At 39.7% G+C, this 16,470-nt stretch overlaps 1 protein-coding gene across 4 annotated transcripts in view; it reads right to left on the bottom strand.

Annotated features, from left to right (window-relative positions):
• The window catches only part of Pcca (propionyl-CoA carboxylase subunit alpha), a 411,727-nt gene that overhangs the window by 359,934 nt on the left and 35,323 nt on the right, over positions 1-16,470 (bottom strand). For all 4 annotated transcript variants that reach the window (XR_015044709.1, XM_085828899.1, XM_021182607.2 and 1 more), the window contains exons 3-4: positions 15,899-15,946; positions 15,740-15,808 (exon numbers count right to left, since the gene is read on the bottom strand). Coding sequence is in view for 3 of the 4 variants with exons in the window: in XM_085828899.1 (XP_085685025.1) it covers positions 15,740-15,808; positions 15,899-15,946 (117 nt within the window). In the remaining variant the exon portion in view is untranslated. The remainder of the gene's footprint in view (positions 1-15,739; positions 15,809-15,898; positions 15,947-16,470) is intronic.

Below are 16,470 nucleotides of genomic sequence, written 5' to 3'. Positions count from 1 at the left end.
AGGGAAGGGGATGAAAGGAACAGGCCTTTTAAACCTTCATCACAAACAGAGCTCACAGTCCAAAACTCCAGATCACATAACAGACAAAGAAAGCACCCTCAACTCAGCAGCAAATAAAATAGTTCAGAAGAAATTAATTTTACCAGTCTGGCAAAATCTTTCAAATGCTTTAATTTTTCACAAATTAAACTACAAACATTTCATAATTTCTATACTTCTATATATACATCTATGAATCACCATGTAAACTTTTCCTTTGGTATGTTAACATGATTGAGACACTGCTAGATTCCTGACATCTAAACATCCATTCCCCATTCTGTGCATTTCTAGTACACTACAGATATCAAGTAATAAACAGGGTCTTGAATTTCAATGGTCACCCCGATCACATTAATAAATACCTAAGGCCCTAGTGAAGCATACCTTTGGGTGCAGCTGTGAGCCAGATGTGAGTGACACCACACCATGGACTGAATAAAAAGAGAAGAAGCCATCTGAGAACTGACATTTCTTTCTCAGCTTCCTAGTTGATGCCACAAAACAAGCCACTCCCATTGCCGTGCTGGCCCCCTGTGGAATACTTTGGGGCAGGAATTTGGTCATAGGAATGAGAAAGGAAACCAATACAGCATATAACCAACAATGCTGGCACAGGTCACTGCTACATACACAGTGCCTTGTAAACACTAGAAAATCAGAATCAAGCTAAGCTGTGTTTTCTAATATTTGATTACTTTTACCAATAGGTAGGATTTCCAGTCCTCCTTAAATACATGCTTAGAGAAAAATAAGGCCACAATTAGTTCTTATTTCACATCACAAGGTATGATAACATTGGAGTACACTCATTCCTTTGAAAGTGTCATTCAAAAATCACTATGTGTATATATTGCTAGAGATCAAACTCCAAGTGGGTTACTCACAAGAGGCAAACACTTGACCACTGAGCTGCACCCCCAGCCCCAACTTCTGATCTGTAAAAAGTGATTTTAGAAATCTGCCCTTGAGAAAAAGCACCAGGGCAGCTGGGGCGCAGGGTCTGCTGACACTCGCCAGCTACCCACAACACCCGCCACAGGATCTTAAGACTTCTGGTGAGTGGAGCACAGCTTCTGCTCCAATCCAATTGCGCGGGACCTGAGACTGCATTAGTTAGGGAAGCAGAAACCGGCCTGAGTAGGACCACAGGCCTCATCCGGCTGGATCAGCGCCGAGGTAGCGGGAGCACAGGGTTGCCTGACACCCGCCAGCTACCCACGACCCCCGCCGCAGGATTTTGGGACTGCTGGTGAGTGGAACACAGCTTCTGCTCCAATCCAATTGCGCGGGACCTGAGACTGCATTAGTTAGGGAAGCAGAAACCGGCCTGAGTAGGGCCACAGGCCTCACCCGGCCGGATCAGCGCCAGGGTAGCGGGAGCGCAGGGTTGCCTGACACCCGCCAGCTACCCACGACCCCCGCTGCAGGATTTTGGGACTGCTGGTGAGTGGAACACAGCTTCTGCTCCAGTCCAATCACGAGGGACCTGAGACTGCTCTGGTTGGGGAGAGAGAAATCCGGCCTACATAGGGCCACAACCCTCTTCCGGTCAGAAAAGCACCTGTGCAGCTGGGGCGCAGGGTCAGCTGACACTCACCAGCTACCCACAACACCCACCACAGGATCTTAAGACTTCTGGAGAGTGGAACACAGCTTCTGCTCCAATCCAATTGCACGCGGGACCAGAGACTGCATTAGTTAGGGAAGCAGAAAAACGGCCTGAGTAGGACCACAGGCCTCTTCCGGCTGGACCAGCACCGGGGTACCGTCAGCTACCCACGACCCCCGCCGCAGGATTTAGAGACTGCTGGTGAGTGGAACACAGCTTCTGCTCCAATCTTTAAATAGTGACAACGATAACAACTAACCCCAGAGATTACCAGATGGCGAAAGGTAAACGTAATAATCTTACTAACAGGAACCAAGACCACTCACCATCATCAGAACCCAGCACCCCCACTTCGCCCAGTCCAGGGCACCCCAACACACCGGAAAAGCTAGACACGGATTTAAAAGCATATCTCCTGATGATGATAGAGGACTTCAAGAAGGACTTTAATAACACACTTAAAGAAATGCAGGAGAACACTGATAAAAAGGCAGAAGACAATAAAGAGGAAGCACAAAAATCCCTTAAAGAATTGCAGGAGAACACTGCTAAAGAGTTACAAATCCTTAAAGAAAAACATGATAACATAATCAAACAGGTAGAAGTCCTTACAGAAAAACAGGAAAACACATCCAAACAGATGATGGAAATGAACAAAACCATACTAGACCTAAAAAGGGAAGTAGACACAATAAAGAAAACCCAAAATGAGGCAACACTGGAGATAGAAACCCTAGGAAAGAAATCTGGAACCATAGATATGAGCATCAGCAACAGAATACAAGAGATGGAAGAGAGAATCTCAGGTGCAGAAGATTCCATAGAGAACATCGGCACAACAATCAAGGAAAATGTAAAATGCAAAAAGATCCTAACTCAAAACATCCAAGAAATACAGGACATAATGAGAAGACCAAACCTACGGATAATAGGAGTGGATGAGAATGAAGATTTTCAACTCAAAGGACCAGCAAACATCTTCAACAAAATTATAGAAGAAAACTTCCCAAATCTAAAGAAAGAGATGCCCATGAACATACAAGAAGCCTACAGAACTCCAAATAGACTGGACCAGAAAAGAAATACCTCCCGACACATAATAATCAGAGCAACAAATGCTCTAAATAAAGATAGAATACTAAAAGCAGTAAGAGAAAAAGGCCAAGTAACATATAAAGGCAAGCCTATCAGAATTACACCAGACTTTTCACCAGAGACTATGAAAGCCAGAAGATCCTGGACGGATGTTATACAGACACTAAAAGAACATAAATTCCAGCCTAGGCTACTATACCCAGCCAAACTCTCAATTAACATAGATGGAGAAACCAAAGTATTCTACGACAAAACCAAATTCACACATTATCTCTCCACGAATCCAGCCCTTCAAAGAATAATAACAGAAAAAAACCAATACAAGGACAGGAACCACGCCCTAGAAACAACAAGAAGGTAATCCCTCAACAAACCTAAAAGAAGACAGCCACAAGAACAAAATGCCAACTTTAACAACAAAAATAACAGGAAACAACAATTACTTTTCCTTAATATCTCTTAATATCAATGGACTCAACTCCCCGATAAAAAGACATAGACTAACAAACTGGCTACACAAACAAGACCCAACATTTTGCTGCTTACAGGAAACTCATCTCAGAGAAAAGGATAGACACTACCTCAGAATGAAAGGCTGGAAAACAATTTTCCAAGCAAATGGCATGAAGAAACAAGCTGGAGTAGCCATTCTAATATCTGATAAGATTGACTTCCAATCCAAAGTCATTAAAAAAGACAGGGAGGGACACTTCATACTCATCAAAGGTAAAATCCTCCAAGAGGAACTATCAATCCTGAATATCTATGCTCCAAATACAAAGGCAGCCACATTCATTAAAGAAACTTTAGTAAAGCTCAAAGCACACATTGCACCTCATACAATAATAGTGGGAGACTTCAACACACCACTTTCACCAATGGACAGATCATGGAAACAGAAACTAAACAGGGACACAGTGAAACTAACAGAAATTATGAATCAAATGGATCTGGCAGATATCTACAGAACATTCTATCCTAAAACAAAAGGATATACCTTCTTCTCAGCACCTCATGGTACCTTCTCCAAAATTGACCACATAATTGGTCACAAAACAGGCCTCAACAGATATAAAAATATTGAAATTGTCCCATGCATCCTATCAGATCACCATGGACTAAGGCTGATCTTCAATAACAAAATAAATAATAGAAAGCCAACCTTCACGTGGAAACTGAACAACACTCTTCTCAATGATACCTTGGTCAAGGAAGGAATAAAGAAAGAAATTAAGGACTTTTTAGAGTTCAATGAAAATGAAGCCACAACATACCCAAACTTATGGGACGCAATGAAAGCATTTCTAAGAGGAAAACTCATAGCTCTGAGTGCCTCCAAAAGGAAACTAGAGAGAGCACACATTAGCAGCTTGACAACACACCTAAAAGCACTAGAACAAAAGGAAGCAAATTCACCCAAGAGGAGTAGACGGCAGGAAATAATCAAACTCAGGGGTGAAATCAACCAAGTGGAAACAAGAAAAACTATTCAAAGAATCAACCAATCAAGGAGCTGGTTCTTTGAGAAAATCAACAAGATAGATAAACCCTTAGCCAGACTCACTAGAGGGCACAGGGAAAGCATCCTAATTAACAAAATCAGAAATGAAAAAGGAGACATAACAACAGATCCTGAAGACATCCAAAACACCATCAGATCCTTCTACCAAAGGCTATACTCAACAAAACTGGAGAACCTGGATGAAATGGACAAGTTCCTAGACAGATACCAGGTACCAAAGCTGAATCAAGATCAGGTTAATGATCTAAACAGCCCTATATCCCCCAAAGAAATAGAAGCAGTCATTAATAGTCTCCCAACTAAAAAAAGCCCAGGACCAGATGGGTTTAGTGCAGAGTTCTATCAGACCTTCAAAGAAGATCTAATCCCAGTTCTTCACAAACTATTCCACAAAATAGAAACAGAAGGTACTCTACCCAACTCATTCTATGAAGCCACAATTACTCTGATACCTAAACCACAAAAAGACCCAACAAAGATAGAAAACTTCAGACCAATATCCCTTATGAATATTGATGCAAAAATCCTCAATAAAGTTCTTGCTAACCGAATCCAAGAACACATCAAAACAATCATCCATCCTGACCAAGTAGGTTTCATCCCAGGGATGCAGGGATGGTTCAATATACGGAAATCCATCAACGTAATCCAGTATATAAACAAACTCAAAGACAAAAACCACATGGTCATCTCCTTAGATGCGGAAAAAGCATTTGACAAGATCCAACACCCATTCATGATAAAAGTCTTGGAAAGATCAGGAATTCAAGGCCCATACCTAAACATGATAAAAGCAATCTACAGCAAACCAGTAGCCAACATCAAAGTAAATGGTCAGAAGCTTGAAGCAATCCCTCTAAAATCAGGGACTAGACAAGGCTGTCCACTTTCTCCATACCTATTCAACATTGTACTTGAAGTCCTAGCCAGAGCAATTCGACAACAAAAGGAGATCAAAGGGATACAAATTGGAAAAGATGAAGTCAAAATATCACTTTTTGCAGATGATATGATAGTATATATAAGTGACCCTAAAAATTCCACCAGAGAACTCCTAAGCCTGATAAACAGCTTCGGTGAAGTAGCTGGATATAAAATTAACTCAAACAAATCAATGGCCTTTCTCTACACAAAGAATAAACAGGCTGAGAAAGAAATTAGGGAAACAACACCCTTCTCAATAGTCACAAATAATATAAAATATCTTGGCGTGACTCTAACTAAGGAAGTGAAAGATCTGTATAATAAAAACTTCAAGTCTCTGAAGAAAGAAATTATAGAAGATCTCAGAAGATGGAAAGATCTCCCATGCTCATGGATTGGCAGGATCAACATTGTAAAAATGGCTATCTTGCCAAAAGCAATCTACAGATTCAATGCAATCCCCATCAAAATTCCAAATCAATTCTTCAACGAATTAGAAAGTGCAATCTGCAAATTCATCTGGAATAACAAAAAACCTAGGATAGCAAAAACTCTCCTCAAGGATAAAAGAACCTCTGGTGGAATCACCATGCCGGACCTAAAGCTCTACTACAGAGCAATTGTGATAAAAACTGCATGGTACTGGTATAGTGACAGACAAATAGACCAATGGAATAGAATTGAAGACCCAGAAATGAATCCACACACCTATGGTCACTTGATCTTCGACAAGGGAGCTAAAAACATCCAGTGGAAGAAAGACAGCATTTTCAACAAATGGTGCTGGCACAACTGGTTGTTAACATGTAGAAGAATGCGAATCGATCCATTCCTATCTCCTTGTACTAAGGTCAAGTCTAAGTGGATCAAGGAACTTCACATAAAACCAGAGACACTGAAACTTATAGAGGAGAAAGTGGGGAAAAGCCTTGAAGATATGGGCACAGGGGAAAAATTCCTGAATAGAACAGTAATGGCTTGTGCTGTAAGATCGAGAATTGACAAGTGGGACCTCATGAAACTACAAAGCTTCTGCAAGGCTAAAGACACCATCAATAAGACAAAAAAACCACCAACAGATTGGGAAAGGATCTTCACCTATCCTAAATCAGATAAGGGACTAATATCCAATATATATAAAGAACTCAAGAAGGTGGACTCCAGAAAGTCAAATAACCCCATTAAAAAATGGGGCTCAGAACTGAACAAAGAATTCTCACCTGAGGAATACCGAATGGCAGAGAAGCACCTGAAAAAATGTTCAACATCCTTAATCATCAGGGAAATGCAAATCAAAACAACCCTGAGATTCCACCTCACACCAGTCAGAATGGCTAAGATCAAAAATTCAGGTGACAGCAGATGCTGGCGAGGATGTGGAGAAAGTGGAACACTCCTCCATTGTTGGTGGGATTGCAAGCTTGTACAACCACTCTGGAAATCAGTCTGGAGGTTCCTCAGAAAATTGGACATAGTACTACCGGAGGATCCAGCAATACCTCTCCTGGGCATATATCCAGAAGATGTCCCAACCGGTAAAAAGGACACATGCTACACTATGTTCATAGCAGCCCTATTTATAATAGCCAGAAGCTGGAAAGAACCCAGATGTCCCTCAACAGAGGAATGGATACAGAAATTATGGTACATTTACACAATGGAGTACTACTCAGCTATTAAAAAGAATGAATTTATGAAATTCCTAGGCAAATGGATGGACCTGGAGGGCATCATCTTGAGTGAAGTAACACAATCACAAAAGATCTCACACAATATGTATTCATTGATAAGTGGATATTAGCCCAAAACTTAGGATACCCAAGATATAAGATACAATTTGATAAACGCATGAAACTCAAGAAGAATGAAGACCAAAGTGTGGACATTGTGCACCTTCTTAGAATTGGGAACAAAACACCCAGGGAAGGAGTACAGAGACAAAGTTCGTAGCTGTGATGAAAGGATGGACCATTTAGAGACTGCTGTATCCAGGGATCCGTCCCATAATCAGCTTCTAAACGCTGACACCATTGCATACACTAGTAAGATCTTGCTGAAAGGACCCAAATATAGCTGTCTCTTGTGAGACGATGCCGGGGCCTAGCAAACACAGGAGTGGATGTTCACAGTCAGCTATTGGATGTATCACAGGGCTCCCAATGGAGAAGCTAGAGAAAGTACCCAAGGAGCTAAAGGGATCTGCAACCCTATTGTTGGAACAACATGATGTACTAACCAGAACCCTGGAGCTCTTGTCTCTAGCTGCATATGTATGGAAAGATGGCCTAGTCGGCCATCAATGGAAAGAGAGGCCCATTGGACTTGCAAACTTTATATGCCCCAATATAGGGGAATGCCAGGGCCAAAAGAATGGGAATGGGTGGGTAGGGAAGTGGGGGGCGCTATGGGGGACTTTTGGGATATTATTGGAAATGTAATTGAGGAAAATATGTAATAAAAATATTAAAAAAAAAAAAAAAAAAAAAAGAAATCTGCCCTTTACAATAATGGAAGAGTATGTCCCAAGACCTTCTTAATTTTTTGCTAATGGGGCTGGTGAAATGGCTTAGCAGGTAAGAGCACTGACTGCTCTTCCAAAGATCCTGAGTTCAATTCCCAGCAACCACATGTTGGCTCACAACCACCCGTAATGAGATCTGACACCCTCTTCTGGTGAGTCTAAACACAGCTACAGTGTACTTATTTATAATAATAAATAAATCTTAAAATAAAAAACAAAAGAATTTTTGCTGCAAAAGCCAAGTTGTTAGATGTTGATATAGTAAACAGAAGACCAAGACCTGTACTTGGCTGGGGCTGTTGGGTAGACTTTGCTATCCAGGTGAGAGGATAACAACAGGAAAAATAACAATGTCCTTTTTTTATACTAAAAATTTAAGACCAAAAGAGTAAAATGTTGTAAGTCTCTCTTTTGGGCTTTTGTTTATTTAAAAGTTCTGGCGAGTTCAGGACATGTAGCTTAGAGAGAGCATTTGGCAGGCATTTAGGAAGCCTTGGGCTCAATTTCCATTGCAAAAGAAGAAGAAAGAAGTTGGAACATCCTGTTAAATAGCCAGTTACATGAACATATAAATTAATCTAATAATTCATACATGAAGATATTAATGCCAAGGCTTTTCTCTTGTCTGGATGCAATTTCTGCCCAATTCCTGGATAAAGTCACAGTCCCTCTTCACTGGAATGACTGGCTTACCCTTAACACCAGGGGGTTTAAACCATCAGTCATTTAAGCAGCTTTGCTGGGTTTTGACAATTTAGCCTGCTGAGCTCACAGCTCCCAAGGCAGGGTGTTGGTTGTAAGTTTGACTTCTGCTGCTGCTGACCACTATCACAAAGTGCATAGATAATGGACTTCACTAACCACCACCCGCAGGTTAACACTTCCAGCATTAGCCATAATGTTGCTTTAATTAAGTTAATAAATAAAGGTCACAGTTCTATACAAAGTTTTATTAAATTTGACAGTGTTTACAATTTTTAAAAAACTGTGTGTTCATCTGTACAGTGCCATTATAAATTTGTCTACAGATAAAATACAGTTTGCTTATGGATTTATGCTGCATTTCAATTTATTTTCTAAAGGAATTCAATTTATTAGCTTCTTTTCCCCAAAATATGTACATTTCTAACTGATGGTTTCATGGCAGATGGCTCTAAGCATGCTGGGCACAGAATGGGTCTACCTGGCATAAAGAGACCACCTACCACACAAAGGAGGCTCCACCCCTGTCTGATTCTAGAGCATTTTGATGGTAGAAAAGACTAATGCTTTGATTCTTCTATAGCTTCATGTATTAAATATTAATTTCTCTCTGAAATGCTTGAATTATTTTTCATCTTGAAAAATAAAGTCACATAAATAGTAGTTTTGAACCCAAATCATTTATGCAGTAGGAAATGAGCCAGAATACTTATGATGAATATAAGGAAGAGCTACGCAAATTCTTAAAGGAACATGAAGTCAGAGGCGTACTCTCAGTTAAATGGATGGGCACCACTTGAAAATGCAATTCACAGAACCAACACAATTGATACAATTCTCTATTTTTATATGGACAAAGCAAATTGAGGCTATTTTGTTGAAAATAAGAGAGTGAGGGCTGAATTTAGCTCGTGTACATACTGAATTCAGCAATAATTGTATTTTTTAAATACACAACATGACAGGCACTATGGTGGATAATAATGAATCAGCATGGGATCCATTTAATACACGTCTTGATTAACTCATTGCCTGTCCAGTTTGCACAGACCTGCTTCCATGTCATCATCGTCATAGTTCCCATCATCCCCAGCACCGGCGCTCCAGCACCTTGATTAGTGCGCAGCTCGCAGACGGGCCGTTGCTAATGCTAAATCATTCTCGTCAGGCCTCCTGCCACTCTTCTGCAGGGTCTCCAATTAAATATAATGTCCCTGATGAGCCATATTAATGTGAACAAATTCCTACCAGGGATCCTATCCTATTCCATTTTGCCCCAAAATGCATAGGAAGTAATTTAGCTAAGCCAAGATAATCAAAACATTTAGAATTGAGAGAGTATAATATTTCTGCAGAATAAGTTTTTCTAAAGACAAAAATAGCAGAAAAAAAATGTCTAAACATCTCAAATGCATTCTTCTCCTGATTAGTTCTTCACAGAAAGGTCTAGTGTTTCAAATTTGCATAAGTATATTCAGTATATCCTGCTCTAAAAAAGATTAGCTATATTTTATAAGAAAAGTGAATGACAGTAAGATTTTAAGCAAATATCCCATTCAAAAACCCTTGAATTGCTGGGCCCAGAGGTCCTGGATGGTAAGTCCCAGCTACTCGGCACAGTGAGGGAGGATACAGGAACACTTAAGCCAAGCAGCTCAAGGCAACAAGGTAAAACCTCACTGCACATCCCGTAACACCCCCCCCCCAAAACAGTTAATAGTATTTTAATTTCCCAATCACAAGAGTAAAACTAAATCAATGGAACCAAGTCCTCTCTTCCCTCCAAAGGCAGCACAAGAACAACTAACTACCCAGAGCTCACTGATGGACCTTTATGTTGTTATGCAAATTCTTTGCTGAAAGTTGACAGCTATAGATATCTGTTTAATACTGATAAGAATATTCAGAATAATCCTAGGGTTTTCAAGTGTGGCCTAACTATTAGGAAGTGTTACAACCTAAAAAGACTAACTAGAAAACATGGATCATGATGATCAGTGTCTCAATACATGCTTTAGTAGTCAAGGCAACTCAAGAATGTGTTACTAGCCAGGCATGGTGATACACTTGCAGAAGCAGGCAGGTCTTTTTGAGTTCCAGGCCAGCCAGGGAAATTATTCAGAAAAACCCTGTATAGAAAGAAAAAAAAAAGACAAAAAACAAACAAACAAACAGAAAATGTCACTTAAGGGGCTGGCAAGATGGCCCAGTAAGCATAGACACTTAATGCCAACTCTGGTGTCCAGAGTTTGATTCATACACCCACAGGGTGGCAGGAGAAAGACTCCTGCAAATTACCCTCTAACTACACGCCTGGCATGGTGCACACAGCAGGCCTGGAGAAATGGCTCAGCTGTTAAAAGCATTGGCTGCTCTTCCAGGGAACCTGAATTCGATTCCCAGAAACCACAAGGTGGTCCACAACTATCTGTGTAACTCCAGTCCTAAGAGACCTAAGTGGACAGCAGGCATACACATGGTGTTCATGTATGGACATACTTGTAGGCAAAACACTTGCACACATTAGATAGATAGATAGATAGATAGATAGATAGATAGATAGATAGATAGATAGATAGGCAGGCAGGCAGGCAGGCAGGCAGGCAGGCAGGCAGGCAGACAGACAGACAGACAGACAGACAGACAGACAGACAGACAGACAGTGTCTTAGTCAGGGTTTCTATTCCTGGACAAAACATCATGACCAAGAAGGGGAGGAAAGGGTTTATTCAGCTTACATTTCCACATTGCTGTTCATCACTGAAAGAAGTCAGGACTGGAACACAAGCGGGTCAGGGAGCAGGAGCTGATGCAGAGGCCAAGGAGGGATGTTCCTTACTGGCTTGCTCAGACTGCTCTCTTATAGAACCCAAGACTGCCAGCCCAGAGATGGCACCACCCACAAGGGGCCTTTCCCCCTTGATCACTAATTGAGAAAATACCCCACAGCTGGATCTCATGGAGGCACTTCCCCAACTGAAGCTCCTTTCTCTGTGATAACCTCAGCCTGTGTCAAGTTGACACATAAAACCAGCCAGTATAGATAGATAGATAGATAGATAGATAGATAGATAGATAGATAGATAGATAGATAGATAAGTAAATAAGTAGATAGATAAATAAATGATTTAAGATAATATAATAAGTACATATAAAAAACATGCTATTTAAACATACCACTTTAGGGATAAGCCCAGTAACACACAGGTCTGAAATCCTAACTACTAGAGAGGCTAAGGTAGAAGGTTCTGTAATTCAAAGTTTTCATTGACTACAGATGAGTTCAAGGTCACTCTGGGAAACTTAGCAAGACTCCTGTCTCAAAAAAAAAAAAATCTACTCTAACTCTTCTCTGGTGTGAAACACTTAAAAAATACCCAAAAATCATCTAAAGGAGGAAAATGCTCAAAACAATTACATTTCAAATGCATTAATATTGGTAGGTATCTAAGGCAAAACTGGAGATGTGCTAATCAACATATAAATATATTCATTCATAATGATATTTATTTAAAGCCATGAAATAAAGCTTTCCCATCAACCTCCTCAGATGCTAAGTGTTTCCCTCAGGTTTCTGATACCATAGCATACAGTAATGTATTCCAGTTCCATTTACCTGATCATTACCCTCCAGCTTGTTCAACTGGAACCAACACACACTAATTACTTAAGCATCACGAAGTCCTATTTGTCCTCTGTTCCTCCCCAGCCAGCAGGGAAATATTATCAAGGGTAGGCGTGAAAAGTGATGACTACCTCACCTTACTGTCAGTCATCCCAAAATGCTCAGCTCACAGGAAACACCACTCCATCTCATTATGGACCCCCGAGGCTGAGACTCAAGTACCCACCAGGAATCACACTCCAAACAGCAGGCGACTTGGGTGCGATAGGAGTCACCAGAAACACTTTGCTAATTTTAGGGCCTTGTTTCAAAGCTGTAAATACCAGATATTGCTCAATTAAGTTTGCCATGATTATACACAGCAATAAAATGGGAGAACAAGAAATATAAGGTCCAGGGTTGACACACAGAATCATTTCTCCTCTTTTGAAGTGAAGAGTCTAGACCTTGCCAATTTACCTTGACTAAACCTTTCTTTCAAAAATCTAGTTTCTAGCTTTAGTGGTTTAATAAAAAATATTTTATTCCTTTAGATGAGAAAACATTTTAGAGTTTTCACTTGAAATACAAGGGAGGACTGGATGTTGGGTATCTGAGTACATCTGGAGATTGCAGCCATCTCCAAAGTCTCCCTCCATCTGTTCACTGCTGTACTGTTTACCAAACCAAGGAAACGCTTAGTCACTAAAACAATCACAAAGTTCTGATCCTTTATAGTCCTTACCTTCCCTGGAACTGCCTAAAATCGCAATAAGCAGGAACTATGCTGAAACGTCCCTCTCTTACCTTATAATCAACACATTATGATAAAACCTTCATTAGCAAGTCAAGAAATTCTCCCACCCCAGCCCTCTGCCTAAGATCCAGTAGATTTATTCCAGAGCTGTCTCCTCCCCTTCCTCTAAATGAGTGGCCAGCCTACCTCTCCCCTGTCACTAGGCCAGAGGTCCTTAACCTGTAGGCTGAGACCCCTCTGGAAGTTGAATGACCTTTTCACAGGGGTCACCGAAAACCATCAAAAAAACCACAGTGGTTTAATTATGACCCATAATAGTAGCAAAATGACAGTTATGAAGTAGCAGTGAGAATAACGTTGTGGTTAAGGATCCCCACAACCTGAGGAACTGTATTAAATAGTCACAGCATGAGAAAGGTTGAGAGCCACTGCTCCAGGCCATTCTTCCATATTGATGCTTTGTTCAATTTCGAAACAAAAATATTGTGTTTACTAGGGTTTAAAGTGAAAAACATATAAAATAATCATCTCATCTGAGAAATTATTAGCATCTAAAGTATCTAGTTTCCCTATTTAAAATTTGGAATGTCCTCATGTAAGTCTTAAGCTTTTAATTTTAATTTTAATGTTAATTCAAATCACATCCTTTGTAAACTAAAAACTCAAAATTACTTTTGCCTTTATTATCCACGATTATCCACAATTCTATAGCTCTTGCCTACAGAACATTACTTAGTATGTCTAATAATGCTACTAGGTCAGAGTCAAGGAAACATGAATGAGATCACCAAGCTTGAAAGATGCATCAAAAAAGGTCCCCAGACCCTCTACATGTGAGGTCACAGCTCAAAAGCTTCATGTGCAAAGCAGAAAGAAGGCCCTCACCAAACTTTCCAGTGCCCTTATGTCAACTTCCCAATCTCTACAGTTATAAAAACTAATTTCCTATTGTTTATAAACTGTAGAATTATGTTGCCACAGTCTGACTAGACTATGACAGAGACCAAGAAAGAAAGCAAGACTCAAACATCTAAACTCAGGAATGAATATGGAGATGTAACCACTCATTCACAGAAATAAAATGCTAACAAAGAACTACCGCAAAAACTTCATACCAATAAACCAGAAAACTTAAGTGAAGTGGACAGAGTCCTAGAAATATACAAATTCAGAATAACAATCAAGAATCTACCAAAAAAAAAATCTACACGCAGAGAAGCCATAGATGAACTGTACCAAACACTTAAATATTGCCAACACTTTACAAGGGTTCCCTGCAAAATAGAAAGCTTTTCAATCCATGAGGCTAAGATATTCAATACTTTTCGGTAGTTGTTTTTCGAGACAGGATTTCTCTGTAGCACTGGCTATCCTGGAACTCACTCTATAGACCAGGCTGGCCTGGAACTCAGAGACCTGCATGACTCCACCTTTCAAATGCTGAAATTAAATGAGTGTGCCACCACAGCCAGCCTGGTAAGATATTCTAATACCAACCAAAGACAGGAAAACTACCAAGTAGTGTCTTCCAAATACAAACAGAAAGCTCAGCTTGGTTACAGAACACAAAACCAAACAAAAAAATTGCATCAACAAACATTTACCTAAAGAAAAATTAAAATGGCATAGATACTCGCATGAAAAAATAAATAAAACACTTCATTATAAATGTACCAAAGCAAGCACAGAGCTTGCAGTCTCCAATTATTGGAGGCCACAGAAAAGAATTGAAAACAACCCAAACAAGATCATCTACAAACACAATACAGCACAGCTAAACCCCCAGGGTCCTGCACTAAGACCTGCTCCTCTTAGTAAACCATCGTGAACAAAAACCTATGAGGAATGAAAATAACTACTATTGAAATCAAGAAATTTTTAAAAGTTAGCAAAGAATCTAAGATCAATTTTTTCCAAATAAAATGATATATGCAAAACAAATGTAATTGCTTTTCATTAAAAGATACTTTCAATACAATCATCAAATAAATTATGTAGTTAACATTTTTTTTCAGTAATTTGCAATTCTTTCATCTAGATTTTTGAAAGGGAAGTTACAGTAAGACAAAATAAGTAACAGTTTCAAATAGGACACCTTTCTTTAAAAATCACCATACTATAAAGATCTTTCTTCCAAATTAATTACTGAACTATTAAAAGTGACATAAAGGAAAAACACAGTGCCTTAAAAGTATAGTGGCTCATATCTCAGTCCATAAAGGTCTAACGCCCTGCATTCTCTTCCCACGGCATCTCTGTCTACTCATTCATAGTTCGTTACTGTTAGAAAATGCCTGCTGTGTTAAAAATGCCACATAAAACTATACATCGCTCACAGCTTTTGTTTGTTTGTTTTTTGTTTTGTTTTGTTTTGTTGTTTTTCGAGACAGGGTTTCTCTGTGTAGCCCTGGCTGTTCTCGAACTCACTTTGTAGAGCAGGCTGGCCTCGAACTCAGAAATCCGCCTGCCTCTGCCTCCTGAGTGCTGGGATTAAAGGCGTGCGCCACCACTGCCCAGCTCGTTCACAGCTTTATGATACACCTTCCTCTGCTCAGATCCGATCAGCATCAGCCTCTCTCCTTTATCAGACTTTCAGATGAGCACACTTAGGGATGATCAGGCAATGACAGCATTCCTAGAGATGCTGGAGCTGTGCTGGGGAGACGCTCCTAAGCAAGCACTGTGTAAACAGCCCATTCATCTCCCACCCTAACTTCCTCAGGCTTTGGTTTAAGCTTTTTGTTGACCAGCAATAAGCTTGGCAATCCTAGTCTGAACCTTGGAGAAAAATTAGTTAAGATATTATAACACTTCCACTGTGTTTGTGATAACAGTGGACTATTGGTTTTAAAAACCAAATATACCTTTTGCAAGTGAAGGAAAAAATAAAGCAAGTATCTTTCACTTCCATTCTAATAGACCCAAATTAAGTCTTGATTGAAACTAATTAAAAATATACTTACAGAGCTGGCATCAACATCACTGTGAATGGCAACTGTCTTGATGCCCATCTTCTTGCAAGTTTTAATAACCTAGTCAAAACATCACTTGTTAACATTCACATGCAAAGGAAGTTTAATATATTTCCAAGCAAAACAGAAAATAATTCAGATCCTACTCACCCTACAGGCAATTTCTCCTCTGTTAGCAATGAGAATTTTATCAAAAGTCTGACAAGAAACAAAAAGAAAATCATTACTATTACTTTCAGATTTAAAAAACAAAACCAAAAAAAAACCCAATATTTTCCACAATTATCAATAAATATGTTTCTGGTAAACATTTACTTTCTAGAGCAATAGTAGATGTTATAAATAATATGTTCCTTTACAACCAGAAGGCAACTAAATTCACCTGATTGGACCTGGCCCTACAATAACTTGATTGAGGCATCAATTGACTAGGTTAATTTATTTAATAATTAAACTATATTGATTGCCATAAAGAAACATTTCTCTCATATCAATGGTTCTGTATTCAACTCCCAGCACTTGTTGTTTTTACAGAGGACCCACATGGCAGCTCACAACCATCTGTGACTCCAGTTCCTGGGGACCAAATAACCTTTCCTGGCTTCCTGGGGCACTAGGAACATGTGGTATACATACACACATGATGGCAAGCATTCATACACATAAAATACAAGGTACTCATGTACCTTAGTGAAGATAGTATTTTAGCCTACATAGAAAGT

This window comes from Mus caroli, unplaced genomic scaffold (genome assembly GCF_978045245.1).
Source record: "Mus caroli unplaced genomic scaffold, Mus_caroli_1 scaffold_12, whole genome shotgun sequence".
NCBI lineage: Eukaryota > Metazoa > Chordata > Mammalia > Rodentia > Muridae > Mus > Mus caroli.
This window is presented reverse-complemented; position numbering and strand designations above follow the sequence as displayed.